The sequence below is a fragment of the Aedes aegypti genome, chromosome 2, assembly GCF_002204515.2.
Source record: "Aedes aegypti strain LVP_AGWG chromosome 2, AaegL5.0 Primary Assembly, whole genome shotgun sequence".
NCBI lineage: Eukaryota > Metazoa > Arthropoda > Insecta > Diptera > Culicidae > Aedes > Aedes aegypti.
Window position 1 is genome coordinate 245,135,371 of NC_035108.1, and position 21,694 is coordinate 245,157,064.

At 37.6% G+C, this 21,694-nt stretch overlaps 1 protein-coding gene across 2 annotated transcripts in view; it reads right to left on the bottom strand.

The window, feature by feature from the left end:
- The window catches only part of LOC5575449 (E3 ubiquitin-protein ligase TRIM9), a 540,877-nt gene that overhangs the window by 47,128 nt on the left and 472,055 nt on the right, over nt 1-21,694 (bottom strand). The window contains exons 5-6 of one of the 2 annotated variants that reach the window (XM_021844680.1): nt 17,486-17,645; nt 16,005-16,037 (exon numbers count right to left, since the gene is read on the bottom strand). In XM_021844680.1, the coding sequence (XP_021700372.1) occupies nt 16,005-16,037; nt 17,486-17,645 (193 nt within the window). The remainder of the gene's footprint in view (nt 1-16,004; nt 16,038-17,485; nt 17,646-21,694) is intronic. The other variant, XM_001661915.2, reaches the window with a different exon arrangement.

Below are 21,694 nucleotides of genomic sequence, written 5' to 3' on the forward strand. Positions count from 1 at the left end.
GGGGCATCTTCTCCAGAAGCTTGAAGGATTCTTTTTTAGTATCTTTATAGCTTCTTCGTTAGCTAGTGGAGTAGCTTCATTGCTTCGAAGATTTTTCTTTAGTAGCTTGAAAGCTTCTTCTCCAGTATATTGGACGAAGTTTTTCTCCTGTAGCATGGAAGCTTCTTCCTCAGAAGCTTGAAAGGTTTTTTTTTCAGTAACTTTGGAAGCTTCTTCATCAGTAGCTTGGCAAGTCATTCTCCAGTAGCGGGAATGCTTTTTTTGCGGCATCTTAGAAGCTTCTTGTTCCTAAACTTTGACAGCATCTTTTCCAGATGCTCTAGAAGTTTTTTTCAGTATCTTGGAAAAACCAAGAGCTTTGAAGGTTCTAGACATGATAGTTTCTTTGATTTTAGCTAGGAAGCTTCTTCTCCAGTAACTTAGAAGTTTCTTATCCAGAAATCTGAAAGCATCTTTTTCAGCAGCTTGGAAGCATATCCTACATAATTTCTAAAGGTCTTTCTCAGGTAGTTTGGAAGCTCTTTGGCGGAGAGGCCTGTGTCATCCGCAAACGAAGATTTTCAATATCCATGAGGTAATTCAGGTAAGTCAGATATAAAAATATTGTATGATATTGGTCCCAAAATGCTGCCTTAAGGAACATCAGCTCTTACAGGAAGGCTTTCAGACCTGGAGTTCTGATAATTAGCCTGAAGTGTACGATTTGACAGATAACTTTGAATTATTCTAACAATGTATGTTGAAAAATTAACTAGGTTAAAAACTAAAGATGAAGTTTTGTAGGGCAACTCAATGGCTTTCATTTGAGGTGTTATCTAGGAACGCCGTTTCAATAAATTACGTTGTAGTGTTTGAATTTAAACAGGAAACCAATTTACTATAAGCACAGCTTTAAAGCATGTCAACTATCTTTGCCTGAAACTCAAAATTGAAAGCGATGGCATAGGGTAAAAGCACCTGTTTTGGCCAGTCTAAATGAGATTGTCAATATAAATTATATGGGAAGCCGTATTTATACGACAACTATGTCAAATGCAAGCTTTCAATCCATATTATGTATGTAAAATGTCGAAACTGAGCTGAAACCATTTTTTCGCTTTGAAAATCTTATCGGTCAATATAGGCCACCAGAACCAGCTTTGGCCAGAGATTTAACTTTGGTTCCTAAATTGGCCAATCACATTGATTTCTCACGAGAGTGGCCAAATTAGGAGTACCCTGGCTAAATAAGGTGTATGGGAGTTAAAATTATAAGAAAAATTAATTATTTGTCTTATGTTTTGAATCAATTCGGACGAGTAAATGAATGTTGCTCCATCTTGTGAATGTGATCTACTAAACACAAAATGTTTCATTTTTTTTTCTAATTTCTTTATTAGTATCATTCCAAACATTACATTCATTTCTTATATCTAGGTGTTCTGTGTTATTAGACAACACTATCATCCTAATTTGGTAAAACAAATTTAAGATTTAATTAACATTTTGTTCACAACATATTACATTTCATTTGCCGTAGCAGTTCAGTTTTTTTACAGGTGAGTTGATTTCACCAGCTTATAAGAGAAAAAAAAAGTTTTTAATACCGTAATCCGGGGTAACATTGATCAGTTTTTGGGATATTTCTCAAATTTTTCATTTAAAAATGCAAATGTCGCTGGTTTTATATTTTTAAAACAAGTACTGGCACCTACCGCTAGTGACTATATACTGTACTTTGGTTTTAAACAGATATAAGTATGTTTAAATAAAAGTTTTAAGTGATTTTTTTATTAAGCTGATATGGGGTAACATTGATCACCCTTGTAAAAAAAGGTTCGGTAATATTGAAAATGTCGTTGCTTACTTAAATCATGGCCCCTGAAGCTGAATATAAAGACCAAATTCTTACAAGTCATTTACTTTTTGAGTTATTTCAAAAATAAAATCGCGTTGAACCGTGGAATACGCCTAAAGGTAGGCAATTTTCTAAGGAAATTCTGCATTCTTAATAGTTGTTCGTTATTGTTGTTTAATTGAATAAACTTATGAAAAATTTGACTACGGAATCGTTTTCAGCGATGCCATTTTTAGTTACCATCGCATTTTCCTTGCTCATACCATTTGCAGAACTTATGTGAGACATGAATCTTCGGCAGTGTCATCCATAATGATAAAAATCATTGATTCAAAAAGTTGACAAATTCACGCATGAGCGAAAACCAATTTTCGCAAACACCTCAACATTCGTTAGCTTATGGATGTAAGAAAGAGAGGCACCGTTCATACTTTAAAAATATTTCATCAACAAATGATGATTCGAACTTTTTACGAGAAGGATCATACCGATCAATCTTACCCCGCTGATCAATGTTACCCCGGATTACGGTACCTAACCTAACTTAACCTAAACATATAACGCATTAATCGTGGCAATAGAAGATTGTAACGATTTTTGCCTGAAATTATTAATGATGGTATTTGACATTTGTTCCAATGTTTCAACATTGGATATTCTATGTAACTCATTGGTACTATACCAGGGAGGAAGCCTCAGAATCATTTTCAAAATTTTATTTTGAATTCTCGGCAGAGCTTTCTTCCTGGTATTACAACAGCTAGTCCATATTGGTACAGCATACAACATGGCTGGCCTGAAAATTTGTTTGAATATCAAAAGCTTGTTCTTAAGACAAAGTTTTGATTTTCTATTAATAAGGGGATAGAGACATTTTACATATTTATTACATTTGGCTTGAATGCCCTCAATGTGATTTTTGAAAGTTAAATTCTTATCTAGCATGAGCCCTAGATACTTAACTTCATCTGACCAATTTATTGGAACCCCTCTCATCGTGACAACATGTCTACTTGAAGGTTTCAAATAAAGAGCTTTTGGTTTATGTGGGAATATTATTAGTTGAGTTTTGGAAGCATTAGGAGAAATCTTCCATTTTTGCAAGTATGAAGAAAAAATATCCAAACTTTTTTGCAATCGACTACAGATGACACGCGGGCTTCGTCCTTTGGCGGAGAGGCCTGTGTCATCCGCAAACAAAGATTTTTGACATCCCTGAGGTAGCTCAGGTAAGTCAGATGTGAAAATATTGTATAATATTGGTCCCAAAATGCTGCCTTGAGGAACACCGGCTCTTACAGGAAGTCTTTCAGATCTGGAGTTCTGATAATTAACCTGAAGTGTACGATTTGACAGATAACTTTGAATTATTCTAACAATGTATGTTGGAAAATTAAAGTTTTTTAATTTTACAATCAAACCTTCATGCCAAACACTGTCGAATGCTTTTTCTATGTCTAGAACAAAATGTTTCATGCTGATTGGCATCGTAAAACGGTGTTTAATTCACTATGGCTGAAACTGGCGTATGGCCGAAACCGGTGCTTCTACCCTATAGTTTTTTCGACATAGAATTGGTTATGAAAGTCATGTGAATATGTTTCAGTAAAAAAATGAATTTCCCATAACACGCAAAATTTATTTTATCCAGAAAATCAAACAAAAAAACGTATTTCTTGAGCTTTTTTGTCTGTAAATCAAAATTAAAGGCAATGACATGTGGTTTTTTCGACACGAATTTACTTGCAGAGGTCAAGTGAATATTGTGGAGGAGAAAAATATTTTTTTGACTACACTCAAAATAGTTTTAACTACAAAACAACATAAACAACTGAATTCCCGAGTTTGTTCGTCTTCTTCTTCTTTCTGGCGTTACGTCCCAACTGGGACAAAGCCTGCTTCTCAGCTTAGTGTTCTTATGAGCACTTCCACAGTTATTAACTGAGAGCTTATTATGCCAATGACCATTTTTGCAAGCGTATATCGTGTGGCAGGTACGAAGATACTCTATGCCCTGGGAAGTCGAGAAAATTTTCAACCCGAAAAGATCCTCGACTGGTGGGATTCGAACCCACGACCTTCAGCTTGGTCTTGCTGAATAGCTGTGCGTTTACCGCTACGGCTATCTGGGCCCTGGTCTGTTTGTTCGTCTGTTGTCTGGTTTGTTCGTCTGTAAATATAAACTCAATGCTATGACATGTAGTTTTTTTGGCATGAATTTACTTGTAGAAGTCAAGCAGACATTTTTGAGCAGAAATTGAAATTGATGATTACACTCACATTTTTTTACCTGAAATATGAGGAAAATCCCTATATATTGGACCCGTTTGCCTGTAACTCAGAATTCAATGTGAGACATGTAGGTTTTTCGACGTTAAATTGATTGTGAAAGTCAAGCGAACATGTTCGAGTAAAAGAATAAATATCCTATTACACTCAAAATTTATTTTACCCAACAACACTAAAACGGGCTTTCCTTCGTTTTTTCGTCTGTTAATCAAAAATTAAGGCGATAACGTATAGTATTTCCGTAATGAATTTGCTTGTAGAAGTAAATTGTACATATTTGAGTAGAAAAAGAAAGTTTTGATTGCACCTAAAATTAATTTTACCTAGAAATCTACACAAAAACGTATTCCCAGAGCTAGATCGTATGTAAATCGACATTGAAGGAAATTTTGAGTGTGATCGAAAATTTCAATTTCTTCTCAAACATGTTCACGAGACTACTGAAAATTATTGCTTGCCGAAAAAAAACTACACGTCAAGGCCTTGTGTTTTTAAATACAGGCGAACAAATTCAGGACTTATTTTTTTTGTGTTGTTTTCAAAGTTAAAAACAGTTTTGAGTGAAGTCAATATTTGTCTTCTCAGACATATTCACTTGACTTCTACAAGTAAATTAATGCTGAAAAGACTACAAGTTAAAGCCTTCAATTCTTATTTATAGAAAAACAACTCAGGAAATAGCTTTTCTGTGTGGTTTTACGAGTGTAGTTAATTTTGAGTATTAACGGAAATGTTTTTTACACACAGACATGTTCAGTGGAATTACAGGCAAAAAGTAGGAATATTCATGAAATTTTAAGTAAAAGAAATTGAGGGTACAATAAATTTTGAGTGTAATCGGATATTTATTGTTTTACTCGAACATTTTCATTTGACTGTAACAATCAATTTCATGTCGAAATAATTATATGTCATCGCTTTGATTTTTTAATTACAGGATAGCGGGTCCAAAAAATAGGGTTTTTCGTAATTTTTCGGTTCTATCCCGTTAGGCCGAATATCGTTGGGCCGAAGTCCATTAGGCCGAATGCCGTTAGGCCAAAAGGATCGTTAGGCCGAAAGGGTCATTAGGCCGAAAATGACCGATAGTTCTAAAGAAAATAGAAGCCGTAAATAACTTCTGTGAAATATAACTAGAAAGAACAGCCTTTAACTACAAGAAGGAAAAAACACTGAAGAATGTGTTAGCCATTTGGAATACAGGTCGGACTCGATTATCCGGAGTATCGATTTTTTTTCACTCCGGAGAATCGAATCCTCCGGATAATTGAATCACTAAGAAAAAAATGGATATCTTCGATAAAAGAACCTAAATATTATCTTTTTTCTTTGTTTTATTTATATTATGCGGTGACATAGCCAGAAATTATTTCTAGGAACAGTAAGGGTCTATACAAGAAAAACAAAGAAAAATTGATCAGCATACACAAAAAACACTTTTTTAACCCTCTTTTCCTTAAATACGTTCAAAACTGCAAAACCATTCATATTGTATATTGCAATACCAAATTATCTCAGATTTGTGCATAAAAATTGAAATACAAGAACATCAAAAAACAAATTTCGGAAAATCGAGTCTAAAATTCCGGATAATCAAATCCCGGATAATGGAGTCCCCGGATAATCGAGTCTCCGGATAATCGAGTCCGACCTGTACTAGTAAAAGATCAAATGTTATTTTGGCCTAACGACTCTTTCGGCCTAACGGCCCTTTCAGCCTAACGGCATTCGGCCTACCGACCTGCACCCCAAAAAAATACATGTCATCGCTTTGAATTTTTAATTACAGGAAAGCGGGTCCAAAAAATATGGTTTTTCGTAATATTTCAGTTAAAAAAAATTATGAGTGTAAACAAAAATTTCAAATTCTGCTCACACATGCTCACTTTCGTTCTACAAGTAAATTCTTGCCAAAATATCCAAATGTCTTAAATTTTAATTTATATTTACAGACAATAAACTCGGGAGTTAAGTTGTCATAGCCTTCAGTTGTGATTTACAGAAAAAAATAGCTCAAGAAATTCGTTTTTTGTGTGGTTTTGTGGGTAAAATAAATTTTGCGCGTTATCGGAAATTTATTTTTTGCTTAAACATGTTCACTCGACTTCCACAATCAATTTCATGTCGAAAAAGCTATATGTCATCGCATTGAATTTTGAGTTACAGGCAAACGGGTTCAAAAATTAGGATTTTTCGTGATATTTTAAGTAAAAGAAATTTTGAGTGTGATATAAAAATGCAGTTTCTGCTCACTTGACTTCTACAAGTAGATTTATGCCAGAAAATTACATATCATAGCCTTCAGATTTGATTCACAGACAAAAACTCAGGAATTACGTTTTTTATGTGGTTTTCTGGGTAAAATAAATTTTGAGGGTTATCGGAAATTCATTTTTTTACTAAAACATGTTCACTTGACTTCCACAATCAATTCCATGTCGAAAAAACTATATGCCATCGCTTTGAATTTTGAGTTACAGGCAAACGGGTCCAAAAAATTGTTTTTTTTTTCGTAATGATTTCAATTTTTGCTCAAACTTGTTCACTACACTCAAACAAACAAATTAATGTCGAAAAAACTACATGTCATTGCTTTTAATTTTGTTTCATTGTTAAATTTGTGAAAAAATGCGTTTTTTTTTAAACTTAGGAGTGCCTTTTGCTTAACAACTTTGGTAGACGCATCTATTTCCCAATAAAATTTCTATTTCTCATAGTGTCCGGTTCTATTGCTGAAAAATGTTTAAAAATCGAAAACGACAGAGATATGGATGTTCAAAGCTGCACTTCCAACTTTTTTTTAGACCCTTAGTAGTGGCGTAAGTTGTCTTCCCCTTGGTAGAAGAAGAGCAAAGTAATGTTGGAATTATCTGAAAATTACGATAGATGTTTTTTGAAGTTTTTATAATCTTTATTTGGCCAGCGTGGTACCAGAAACCTAAATGCTCATTATTCAATGACGGCTTCACAAAATTGCTTCATTTTTTCATAGCATACTCTCAATAATGTATTGTTTCGAAGAGTGAGTATCCGAATACAATAACAAATCTGTAGCTTGAGAAATTCACGTGGGTTATGGCTACGAATCGGACCCTCAAAGAATTTTGGAATATCCGAATATAGATTACAAATGATCAATATCGTTACAGACCCTAAAACTAGAAGAGTTTTTTGAGAACTTGGTGCAAAAATATCGAGATTCAAAAAAGTTTTCGCAATTTGAATATTTTTTTGCGATATAAAATGAATCTGCTAGTAGAGGGGTTAATAAAGTGTATTCTTTTCTTTTATAAGCAGGTGAATTAGATTTATCTGCGACAAATCTTAATTGTTATGGAAAATGGAGTGTAATATGTTGTGAACAAAATGATAATAATTGCTTAATTTAGTTTTACAAATTTAATGCTACCTAACACAGATTACCGAGAAATAAGACATGAGTATAATATTGAAACGATACCATTAAAAAGATTTAATCGGGATATTAATGTTTTAAGATTACTACAAATGGAACGCATTGACAAGACAGTGAGAACCGCGGTGGGCAATTCGATTTAATTTTGCCTGCAGCAGTTCGCATAGTTGTTGGGTTCGATTACCAGTCGGTCCATTTACAAGCTGAAGGTACGATAAATGTCAGGCAATTACAAACAGCAATGTAAACGATTATCGGCTTGCGTTTCGAGGTCGAAACTGTTTGATGTTGCAACGATCCTAATTGTACCCCATTTCATGAATAATTTGGGTGAATTTTCACATTCGCAGTAAAACAAAGACTCGCTGCTGTAGGTTGCCTTGCAATATCGCAATCGTGTTGCAGAACAATTTCAAAATCCAGTCACATCAACGTGCACTTGTCGATTAGCATTCCACTCTCGCATCGTTCATCGAAGATGCAAGGAAAATCCCTCTGCCAAATCCACAGGACTATCACCAGCGCCGATGATGATGATGCTTAAGTATCGTTGAGCTGTTGCGGTTTGCAAGCTCTGTGGATCCACAGAGAATGTGTTTTTATCCATCCATGGGTTGATGTATCGCAACCGAGCGAGAGCTTTCATCCATTTCGATGGGTTGAAGGTACAGAGATGTACAAGGGTCAGAAAAAATGAGGAAAGAAATTTCGTCTGTATGAAATAGATGTGGAATAGATACACTTACGTACAATTTTAATAATGCTAGATTTTCAGAACAATTTCATTGTTTTTTTTTTAATTTCTTCATTCATATTATTTTAAACACTACATTCGTTTCTCATATCTAGGTGTTCTGCGTTAGGTGACACTTTTGTTAACAACATATCACATTTCATTTGCCATTCATTCAGCGTTTATGAGCGGAAGAATATCCATATCGGAATCCGAACTGTTTATCGGAAAAAATTTCTTGATCAAGAATGTTTTCGAAATAATTAAATAATTGATTTTCAATTTAAGTAGTGAACCCATAACATTGTACACACTTTCAAACTGAGTGGCAAGTTTTTGAGCTCTTTTACAATTTATTAGTAATAATTTGTTTTCCTTCTTCAACGCACATTTTTTTATTACAATTTCTGCTTCAATTTATATGGAATGAACATTCTTGAGCAGTCTCATATGTCAAAATAATATTCAATTACCACCTTCAAAGGTTTCCGGAGACGCCCATGTAAACTGCTGGTAAGCACCGCACAATAACCATGAATGCGCAGAATATTCGATTAAACCTAACCCTAGGCGAAGAAATTCTAGGAGAACGATGCAAGTGATGCATGAGAGTACTATGCAGTTGTGCATGATGCTACAAAACAACTCTCGGTGCAAACGAGTGCATGCACTTGACGTGTTTCCATGGATACACAACACACTCACTCCAGCCAGCCATCACTGTTGCAATTTGCAATTACCAGTTGTTGGTAGCTGGTGATGCATCAGTAAGCCTTTACACACAGGAAGAATTTCTGCAGAAGGACTTCACGGAATATGTAACAAGAGCGTATGCTCGGGGAAATTTTGCTTTTAGTAGTGATCCTTGTCATTATCTTTGTAGGACTTCTTGTTACTGTTTCTTGAGGAAATAATGATTTTCCAAATGCATTCATGCGTATGAAGCCACAGTTGACAATTAATTGATTAGCTTTTACTCTATTTATTTAGGATTGCTTTAAACTTTAATGATTTATTGTACTTCTAGCTCTAAGACCGGATTCGTCAGCAGAAGGTAATAGGTTCAATACCAGGTCCATCATTTTACTCGTACTTTGTATTTGTAATTGCTTAATCCATTCATTCATAGCACTCACTAGAATCAGAAACGAACAAACACCGTTTCTCTTACAATTCGTTGTCGCTCGCTGCAGATTCCAGATCGATAAGGTACCGTTTTGATTCATATTACGGACACTTAAGGCCTCAGGGAAGTATAGCACAGCATAGAACATACAAAATAAATCATTCTGTATGATTCCTCAGCGTTATCGAGCGCCAGAAACCCTTAACTTTCGAATCGTGGGTAAAGAATACGCTTCCACATTTTGAATAATTTTAAAATTATCAAAATATATGGCCTTTTGATGATTCTTATTCCGGACCCGTCCTCACTTTTCCCTCATATTCCGGACACTTTGATTCGATTTCCGGACATCTCATGAAAATCATTAATAGAAAAGTCAAATCATCAAATGAAATTGTTAAACCACTAAAGATACGTCTAAGGAAGTTGTGCATTATAAATTTGCATAGATATTTATCAAAATAGCTTATCAAAACGAGCCTCGAAATTGTGAACTTTCGAACGGCAAAAATTGAAACATTTCGTGTGAAATGTTTCCCATACAAAGAAGAGTGTCCGGAATTAAAAGCTGTCCGTAATATGAATCAAAACGGTACTGAGGTCGGTTCAGCAATTCAGGGTTGAAAATGGCTTCCGGTCGCTGGCGCCCCCAGATCCTGTTAACAATAAGTTTGTCACAAACATTGACATCTCGACATGTTTGAACGGTTGATCTAGTAGTCTTCTAAGGATAGTTCGTGCTGCCTGTATCCTCTTCTTAGACGAATTCTTGGAAGGTGTCGAGGTTATGTCTGGAGGAGCCTGGTGTCCAATTTAACGGAGCGCGTTGATAATTTGTGCTGTTTTACAACAGTTCTGGTAAACTAGTTACTAGTCCCTGGTCGTGGTTCTTAGTTCTCGTGTAAAGAGAGATTTTTCATAAATTTCGGTTCTTCGTTTTTCCGCGTTCTATTCTCACTATTGCTGGTCGGTTTAACAACCACGATACACTATGAGGTGCTCTCAACACTGAAAAACATGTTCCAACTTTCCTTGGCCGGAACTCCACCTTCCGGTACGCTTGAACGCCAGTAGAAACTCATTTCATTTGGCGTTGGCTGATAACTACCCTTCGTGGAAGCAATGTTTGCATTAAGATGGCGGTCTTACAGATACATGGACGTATAATCCACGAGTACTAGTTGTAGAACAATGATAGTGATGGTCATACACGGAAAAGGTCCATCCAAAATGGCCTGGTGTGCACAACAGAGATCACCATGGAGGCTTCCCGAAATAAGTCTGTTTTGAGCCTTCTGGAAAATATGTAGTTTATGTACTAATCAACGAGTACTCGATCCTGACAATAGTTGTTCAGAACTCAGCACAGGTCTGTAAACTGGCGCAGTTGTTGACGTTCCTGATGTCGACAGTTATAATGACAGCGAGCCGATTGTCGCTTCTCTTCTTCTTCGACGGATTTTCTGCACTCTTGACGACTGACTGGATCGCATATACCTTCGCGAGTCCCTTACGAACTCGAAATATTTTTTAAACTGCTATCGATTTCTTTGTTTGGCCTTTTGAGGATAATACTTTCCAGCAACTTTCTTAGAGTGTCCCACAGGCACTGGACTCTCATCTGTCCGGCAATTGACCTTCTTTCAGTAATTTAGGCAGCAGATGTCCGGAAATATCAGATCCGTAGTTATTGTAGGAAATCTACATACCGTAAAATCGGGTGTAATTGATCAGAAGGGTGAAATTGATCATCGTATCACACGATTTTATTTATTCGTAATGGAGCACAAATATCAATGTAAGCTGCAATAAATGAACGTTGTTTGTTGTAACTATTGTCGAATTGTGTGTTGTGAAGTTTTTTTTTGCGTTGTTTGTTATTATGAAAATAATGGAAAATTTCAAAATCATGCACGGTGCAGTATTGACAAACACCTATAAACTTCTATTTCTAAGCAAGGATTTGAACATGGTATAAACCTAAAAGTTTGTGAGAATGCTTGAGATATATCCCTAAACCAGATTTCATTACCAAAACTCGTACCAATTAGCTCATATGGTTGAATTAATTGAATTTCTGTTAGATATCATTGAATTCCTTAGGAAATTGCGTACATTTAGGCGTTTTCCGCGTAATTGTTTCGACATCAGTTACTTCTGTTCATACCGGTTCGGGATCCTTATGTACCGAAAACGGATCACTAGTGATATGATTCTTCGCTCCGGGGCTGCAATCTGCATGCTGTTGGAAGACGATGGTTTCTCTCCTGCTTCACTCACGAAGGTGACATCCCAACTCTTGATGATTTTCTTCGATTTCGGGTTCCACAGACGATATGGTTTTGTATCCTCGTCAAATTTAGTGAGAATACATTCGAATGCCTTTGTATCCCACTTTTTGCTCTTCAGCTTCGGAACATGTGCCATAACTCTCGAACCGAAAACACGAACGTGTGCCACTTTTCTTTCTCTACCGCTCCAAACTTTCTCTGGGGTCGCCGAGTGCCTTTTAGTCAGTGACCTATTGAGGAGACTGCTGTTGCTGTAGCTTCTGCCAAAACGCTTTCGGGAGATTCGCTTAGAAAAGCATACACCATCGTTCGACGATGGTTCTGTTGACTCGCTCCACTAGACCATTCTGCTCAGCAGCGTAGTCCGCCGTTGTTTGTTGACGGATTACCAAACGCTTCAAATGGTCCCTCGGTATCCGATTCGTAAAATCTTTACCGTTATCGATGCATATCGTCTTCAGTTTTTTCCCTGTGTGTCGCTTAGCTATGCAACGGAATGTTTCAAAAGCTTCATATACATTCTGCGCTGATTATTCTTCCTGGAAATAGACGAAGATTCGACGAGATTAGTCATCCGTGAAGGTCAAGTAGTAGCGGCTGCCACCCAGCAATTGGACCTTTTTCGGCCCGCAGATATTCGAATGGGCCAATCCATTCGACGCTCGTAAACCGCATTTGCAAAATGGTATACGTGTCTGCTTGCACGTACAACACATCTTGCACTTGTCGTTGCTCCTGGGTGGCTTTACATATTAAATGCCGGAAACCAAACCATGCTTCATCCGATGTGAGCATCCATAGTTAATGTGATCAAGTCTCTTGGGCCACTGAGCTGCAGTTGGATTCGAAGCACATGCCAGTGCTCTGGAAGACTGCACCAAGTCCAACTTGAACAGGTAACGCTTCCTACTACCAGTTGCGATTAATTTACCACTCTGATTGATTACCTGTACCCCATGCTTGTTGAACGTTTCTCGTGTGAGTGAGCTTCAACTTCATGTTTCCATTGGCAATAATCTTCATCGCACAGGGGTTTGCGGTAATACATGCTGAGCTGACTTAGATTAGGTTAGATTCAGTTTTTAACATGCTTGTTGCTAGCGTCTTGTCTTGATGCCGTCACCGGTAATCGTCGCTCCAAAGTTTTCAAGAGCCATGATCAGTGGACGATATTTTTCAGATAAATCGTCCAGCAAACCGTCCACTCGTCGGTGATCTCAAAGTCGTTGCTATGATGTTGGTACCTAACAAACGTCTTGAATTGCAGGTTGCCAAGGAGGTTGTCATGAGTATTCTCAACAGGCCGACTTTCCGGGTTATTTCGGTGTCCTCGAATGCTGATTCCAATTTCAACTACCCGTCCCATACTGACTGCTTCCCTCAAACGCACGTAGTTCATTGTATCGAGCAAACGGATGATTTTTGTTCGCGCTCTTTGGTCCTTCAATGCGTCCGCCACCGAAAGGGTCCCGTCTGCGTTCGGCATTGGCTTCACGACTTCCCACAAATCTTACAGTTTCAGGGACGTTTGCACCGCGAATTTCCACGTCGACTAGTTTTCGCGGGCGAGCAGAAGTTCGATTGACGGTAGTCTTGCTGAACCGTTGAAGGAATAGATCCGATTCTGGACCGCGTTTCCTTTGCCTCATGGGGAGTTTCCGCCGGGTTATCCATTTTGAAGGACTTGAGAACTTTTCTTGAATCTTGCATAAATAATCTTCTTCCTATCTGAACTCTCTAGAAAACCTTTTGGTACAATTTGAAGAGAGCCAGCGACCAAACAACTTAAGTTGGGAGTTGGAATAAAAATGACAATTTGATTTTCTACTACGAGTAAGCGAATTGGTCACGATGCCGATGTCAAAAAATAACATCTCTCTCGCTTTGATGTAAACATGTACACGACGATGTATGTGTCAAATGTACATCTCATACATGAATTCATGTGCTTTGGGGTTATCGAGTTAAGTTGGCTTCGGGGTCGCTCAAGGGGCTCCGCAGCCTGTAGCTTGAAGCGCCCATTTAGCGACTAGAAGCCGTGGTTTCGATCCTTACCGAAGCACGTGGTTTCAATTCCAATTTGTACATTTGACGTGTGTTTCGTCCTGTACCGTAATTCGGGGTAACATTGATCCCAATGACCCTCCTCGTCAAAACTTCAAATCTACAGTTATCGATGAAATATTTTCAATGCATGAATGATGATTCTCCTATTTCTATTCATGAGCTAATGAACATTAAGGTTTCTGTGAAAATTGAGTTGTGTTTAAGCGTATTTTTTCAATTTTTGGAAAGAATGATGTTCATGCTTATGGATGAAACGATCAAAGAATCAAGTCTCACATGAGTTCTGAAAACGATACTGCCATGAGATGACCAGCCTAGGGCTGAAAATCTCAATAATAAAGAAAAAAAAAAGATACTGCCCATAACTGCATATTTGTCACATTCGACATTTTTGACAATTTTGAGGAAACCCTCTAATACCCAACCCCGCCTTTAGACGGAGTACACTTTGGAATTTTGTGGTTATTTTTTCTAGCTCGGAAATCAAAATTATTTTATTTTTGGCTTAAACCTTGACTCATAACACGCATGTAAGAAAAGTTTTTTATGACTTTTGAAACTTTTTTGTATTTGTGAAAATTGTTTGAAAAATTGTGTTCTTATATAACCTATAAATGCCCGGGGTTAATTTAACGTGTTATATAAAAAATAATACCTTTTATATTTTTCTACGATCGACCTATCACAAAAGAAGAGCCTGGTGGTATCAAAATAATTCCAAACCTGTTTTTCCGTTAGTTACACGGAAAATAAAATACGCTCCGAAAAAAAATTGAAAATTTAATATTTTTAAAAGTACCGCAAAAATTTAAAATTTTATTATTGCCAAAAATCAACAACCAGAAAAGGCTTCAAAAAAAAAAATGAAAAAAGCTAGGGATTTTCAAAAATTAAAATTATAAAAATCAAAAACCAAAATTCACGAATAAAAAAAATAATTGCCCTGAACGTGTTTAGAACGATTTTAGATGACGAAAAATAATATTGAAATCGAAAATAAAAATTTGGGTATTAGAGGGTTAATACCGGGGAGGGTCATCAAATGACAAATACTTTCGAGCAACTTACTGAAATCTGTGAGATTGTTCTAGAAAATTCGAAAAAAATACCAAGTTGTTTAGTCACATTGGCAATTGTAACCGCATAACAGTCACATTGAGATTATGCATGAGCCTCGTAGTGTAGTAGCATAAAAATTTTTAGCAGAATTATTTTCTGACTATTCACCCAATATACGATATGAGCTGTACAAAATTTCAGCCTCAAATAAGCACTTTTGAGTTCCTTGTAATTTTGGGAAATTTAGGTTCTTCCTGTACTGCCATAAAATGCACACTTGGTGTTGCATTTACTCAATACCTACTTTTGTCGAATGATACAAGTATGCAGTTATGGGCAGTATAGCTGCGTTTAAATTTGACTACTTTGAATTATTTGAAAGATTATGTCGCAAAAACAGTTTTCACCCAGTAGATAAATTCATTTGAGCTGAAAGATTATCGTCCATCAGTTTAGTTCACAATCTGGTGGGCTGATTCGAAGAAGTATGTTACAAACCTACACTGCTGCGTCGTAGACGTTTAAAGATACAGATACTTGTAACAGGGTGGATGATCCCATTTCAATGGAGAAGCCTTTCTTCTTCGAACTTGCGTGCTCGCTCACTGATAGTGTGTGGCATGGAAACATGTCCCATACCCGAACTCACGTCAATCTTCCTACTTTCTAAAAAAACAAAGTTACACACCAGGTGTTCATTTTAACACATCCTAAGAAATCGATTTTTTTGTTGATTTATGATTAGTTTTCACGATGCACAGTATTGTGGAGCTTCTTTTTAGACACACTTTCCGAAAAAAAAAAAGAAAAATAAATCATCCTAGGAGCAGGCTTTTCAGCATGTGTTAAAATACACACCTGATGTCTTGGCCCAGAAGAGCTTGATTTTGTGCGAATCGTACTCAATTTTGTGAAACTTTGCTTAACCGTGTATGAGTGGAAATGGATGCGCTCGGTAGCCTGTGAAATCTGAAGAACGTGCTCGGAGGGTAAATGATACTTGAATAAATCATCGCTACCGAAATCGAAGGTGTATACGAAAGAAGGTATAAAATCAATGTAGAAGGAGGAGAACCAAAGGGGGTGGTAGATGAGAGGGAACAGAAACATTTGAATGCAACTGAAGTTATCCAAAACATGGAGGAGCTCATTCGTTAGCGCCCCTATCTTGTCATCGTTTCTCTCACCTGCTGGCAGTCGTTCTTCTCCTTCTTTAGCAGCTGCATGGGAAGATAATTGCAATTTTATTTATGCGCAAAATCGAATACGTTCATTTAAATCGTGAGCAATATGCATGATGTTCGCTCGCCTTTGATGGGGCGGGGGGAGGGATCAAGGAATCAATGGAGGGTGTTGACACTCTTGACTCGTTCTAGGGTAGCCCTGGATGGGAGGCCTATAGAGTGAGGACAAGTCTGGTTGGTTCAGCGTGACGCTTTTTCGCATCGTGTTGAGCATGAGAGCGCTGTCGAGTTGATTAAAATTCAAGTGCTGTTGTTGTTATAAGTACAAGTAGCTCCAGCAGCATAGATAATGTTATTGTAGAACACACACACTTCTAGCTATAGGCATTGACTAATTAATTTGCTTCGTCTCCTTTTTTCGTCGCCTTTTCGTTATTCCATCCCAGCCTCTATCATGCTTCCCATTTTTCGTCCTCTGATTGCCGCTGGGCATCGTAAGTTTAAATATAGCCTTCTTCTCAGCGAAGTTAGTCCCACTTCGAATAGAGAAGGAAGCTTTCCTTCATACTTGCTGATATATTGCAGCACGCTGGACTCACTTTAACAGCTTGGGAAATGGAAAAGCAATAAAGCAAGAACTAATACCAGGCTGCTTGAATAAAGTTCAAACAGGCTAATTTTGGGTGGACCCTCAAGCCAAAATGACAAAGTGCGGCACAGCGTGACATGATTAAACATACCCGAATGGAGATCATCATCCTGGAAAGCAGAAGCTTCTATTAAAGCTTTACAATCTTCAGCTCGAAACGTAAATTGCCTAGAGCTATTAATTTAACTTTGCACGTGTATTAGTTGCTAAGCATTAAAACATTTTCTATGAAAAAAATGCTTCAGGAAAAGCATACAAAGAAAATTACAGTTGAAGCTCATTTTTCAACTAATGCTCCAAAAATCGTATACGCAATCGCCAAATTTGATGTTAAGTGTTGCTCAAGAACTGATGCCAAGTTTAGTTTTGTTTTAATTTTTTTCATCAAGACCATGATGTCGGGTGAATCTTTAATACAAATACAAATTCAAAATTCCGAAAGCATTCATCAAAAATATAACTTGTTTTCTATTACTTCCTGAAAATTTGATCAGATATTGAAGGTATGTGTAAGATGATCTTTTCGAGAAAAAATGTGTTTGCTTATCCTCAACTATGATTAGTGCCACTCCGTCTTAACAGATAGATTTTTAACTGTACGCTAGTTATGGATATATCATTCAGATTGCAAACTCTCTTTTCTCATGCAAAAATATCCCATTCAGCTCAACATTGACGTTCATTATGAACGGAACCTGCCCCTTGTCCCGTAACTAGGTCGTACTAAACTAATGAACCTAACCAGCACAATAGTTAGTAAAGCGACCAAACCGCAACGTCACGCTCAACCAACGCTTGAGGTTTGCTCTCATTTCCAGCATCTAAAGGTACTCACGTTTCATCTGAATGAAGTTAAGATTATCGATCGCCCGGATAACCGAAGTGTCGTCCAGCGTGAGATCGATGATGGGAGAAACTCGGGGCGCGGCATTCGTCACCTCCTGATGCCACGTCATGTCGGTGTTCGCTACCCTGTTGATCAGCATCGAGCCAACCTGTGAAAGAGTGAATATTAGGATTAAGTAAACGTGAGATGGAAAAAATGGCACTGATGAAAATTTGTAATGTGGTTTACAAACTATGGGTTATCGCCATGGACGTAGCCGGGATTTATAGCAAGGGGCGGGAATGGGAATAGCCTGTTGAAACAAGCAACCCTAACAGTTTATTCACAAATTACACGCAATTGGACACCGTGGACACCGTCTTAGGAAAAAAAACCTCTTAGGAGGTCTCGTCTTCTTTCATTTATGCACTAAACATGGTTGCAACTACAAACAAAAGGAAGGGTGAATCTCTGAATTCACAACTCCCTTCCAAAAGAGTGGGATTTAAAACTGTCACTAAACGTGGAACGTGGCATGAATGGAAGAAAGGACGTTTCCCCGGAATGCGAACTTTCTTCCAAGGGTGAAGTGAGTAATAAAGATAATTGTATCGAAATGAGAAATCAGTTCGATGCTCTAGACAAATTTTCCGAACACCAAATCGAAGCAGCCTCTAGCCCAGATTCAAGTGAGGAAGCAAAGAGTGCCGCCTATCGTGGTCAGTTGTTCCGAGTATGGGGAAATTAGGCAGGAGATCTTGAACTCCATGAGGGGAATCAAGGTTTCCTTCCAAATTGCAAAGAAAGGAGACTGTCACGTTTTGCCGGAAACTCTTAAAGATCGCGAACTTCTTCTCAAACTGAACGTTTGTTCAAAGTCGTCTTGAAAGGTCTTTCAAGTGACTATAAGTCACCTGAAGAGATCAAAAATGGAATAAATGATTTACTTGGATTTTCCCCAGTCCAAGTAATCATTATGAAAAAGAGAACCCAATCTGGCATTGTTCGGAATGGGCTTTAGTTCACATTAACAAAAAAGATCTAAATAATATTAAAGCTTCAAAAAAGCTAGACTTATGTTCGATGTCTGTGTGACATGGGAGCATTTCCAAAAACCTGGAGGAAGTTACCAGAACTCCACTCAGTCCCGTCGGTGCCAAAAGTGGAGTCATGGTACAAAAAAATGCCGCATGGAAGCTAAATGCATGATTTGCGGAGATTCTTCTCACGCCAAGGACGTCTGTCCAGTGAAGGAAGATACCACCAAGTTTATATGCTCAAATTGCGGAGGCAATCATGCGTCAATTTTTTGGGCTTGCCCTTCGCGTAGGCGAGTCGCCGAGGCTCGTGCCAGGCAGATGAAAGATAATATCCGTTACGATAACGGTCGTTTCCGGAATTTACCTGGTAGAGTATCGAACAATGCTCATTTTTCAGTTAACGATCGCTTGATTAGGAATCATATCCATCAGGTAGATCATAATCATGCTCATTCACAAACTAATTTTAGTCCGTTGGGTAGCCGTTCCAATCTTTTAATTTTGAAAATCCTTTGCCGATATCGTAGCAGGTAATTTGAACTCCTTCCCTATTTATACTATGAGTACCCATTCTAATTGTTTCAAATCAAATGGAAAAAAAAAACCCTGCCGCCACAGGAAACTTCAACTCCGCCTTTTTGTCTACCGAAAATTTTACCGGGAAATCATCAGATGATGTACCCACTTCAAGTGATATGTCTGCCTCTGATTTTAATTTTCTAACTGAACAATTAAATCTAATTATTGATGCAATATTCAAAGCCACCACTATGACTGAAGCAGTCCAAGTAGGTGTAAAATTTACAAATCAAATTGTTGTTGGATTACGTTTTTCTAATGGATCCAAATAATAATAATTTAAATATTTTAAAGTGTAATGCTCGTTCCTTAAATGGTAAAGAAGTCGAACGTACATATAGCAGTTACAGTGGCGCAACCACGGGGGGATTTGGGGGTCAAACCCTCCCCCCCAGGGCCGAAAAAAAAGAATTACCAAGTATATTTTTGGAATTCATCACTACACATCCTACAAATACGGACTCACTACTTAGTTTTGTTCATATTAACATTGTGAGTTTCATTGGTTTTACAGTTACATGTTCAATTTTTTTTTTTCAATTGTTAGACAACTGTCGTGTTGAATAAATACAAAGCTAACTGCAAATTGTTACTTAAGCTTGTTATAAAGCTACAAAATAACGTTTTTTTTTGCCTTTGCTGAATAATAAACTGAGTGTTTTGTGTGAAAAGTTTGTCGAATATTCAAATAGTTTGGGAACTTTTTGAAAACTTTAGTAGTAGCGCTGTTGTATTTTGTAAAAAACAAATACAAAAACCTCGCTTTCCGTACTCAGCATTAGCGAGGTACTTCTGGCGATGGTCAACGAGAGGTTAACATAAAATGCAATATCCGAAGCATTAAAATATTTTAGCCAGCTCAGTATTAAGCCAAATTTTTCAACTATTTTTCAGAGCATATGAATTTTCTGAGAAGCCATTCTTCGGGTTTTAAAAATTGCGGAGAAAAAGCCATAGAATGTTATCGACACATTTGGCTGCCGATTTCTATCATATAAGGCATTTCATTTAATCCGAGATTGAAATCCACGTAGTAAAAGCCAAACTTGTTTTTGGCATTTAGATTAGATTCTCCCGATTGTTAACTTTTTAAAATAAGCTAATAATGCTTCAACTTGCAGTTAAGTTTTACAATTTTGGTCTGCTTCCGATAAACTGCAACAATATAGTAGCAATGATTTCTTTCTTCAAGTTTATGCATTCTCATCGTTAAAAACTTTAAAAAAACATTTAGAGAACAATACAGTTAAACGATTACACGGTGTCACGTCAAAGTATTATATTCTTGTTTAATCAGTTTGTACTATGCGTGTTAAAATAGTGAATTTTACTTACATTCTTCAAGTCGATTTTTTCTACTGAAAATACCTTCTCAAATAGCATTGCTTTGGAGTTAACAAATTTCACAACATCCCGTAACATCTATGAGAGGTCGTAGAGTTCACTGCATCTTTCTTCAGTAGGTGTTCAATCAATCATCCTTTCCCATTCCCCAGCTTTCGCAAGGACGTGGCCAGAACAACTCTCGACTATTGGACGATGCGTCAATCTTGTCAACGATTTAAAGGTTAGTCCCAAATTTTTAACTTTGGTAACGGACGGGAAGAAGGCAACCCTCACTGTACTGATGACAATATTAAAAAAAAAAACATAAAATATAGGAATAATTTCCATTGCATTTTCTTCCATCAGCCAGGGGGAAGATGAGATATTGGATTGGCAGATGAGATGAGTTTGGTTCAACTCATCCCCCCTCATTTCCCCAATCTATCTACGCTCATGTGAGTTGTCGACTGCATTCGAGAGTTTTGTGAGTTGGCACCAATTCAAAGGCTGACGATAGTCGTGTACTCAATAGACGTTTAAGAATTGCTGAATGGTACTCCACGCGTTCCATGCAAAACCGCATGTGATTTATCATCAGCCAGTCGTTCTTCAGCATGACGAATCCTCTAGGCGTGTGTGAAAAAGGTCCAACAAACGAGCCACTTAGGAGAGAAGTGTGGTGTTGATTAGCTGCAGTACCAGCACCGTGGATTGAGACTTGCCAATAAGTTGATGTGGCTCCGAAGGCGGGGAACTCAAGCTGGGTGTCGCTGTCAGGCAGGCTAACGATATCGAAGGTCGCCACTGATTGTGTTCTCATTCCAAAGCTGACCTTTCTGTCATCAGAAATGTTACCCATAATCCGGCGACATGATTTTAGCCATACAAGGAAGAGGCGTTGAAAGTGCCTATCAAAATAGATTGGCTCGGGCAACATGATATGGCGGTTGACGGCGCACTAAGGGGTATTGGGTAGAATTAACTGGTCAAGTCATTTTGAAAATTTGAATGTTTTTTTATCGATCACTACAACACAAACTTTAAAACACACACTTTGTAACATTTGACAAAAGTAGGCATGGACCGATGCACGAGTTCACTAATTTGACGTTTGAGCGGTGCCGAATTCACTCGTTGCCATGGTCACGTAAATAACACGACACCGCTCAAACGTCAGATAGTGAACTCGTGCATTGGTCCATTGAGAAAATGGAATAGGGGAAGTAGTGGTAAAATGAACACCGTGCCTTTTACCGAGAAAAAACAAATTTCG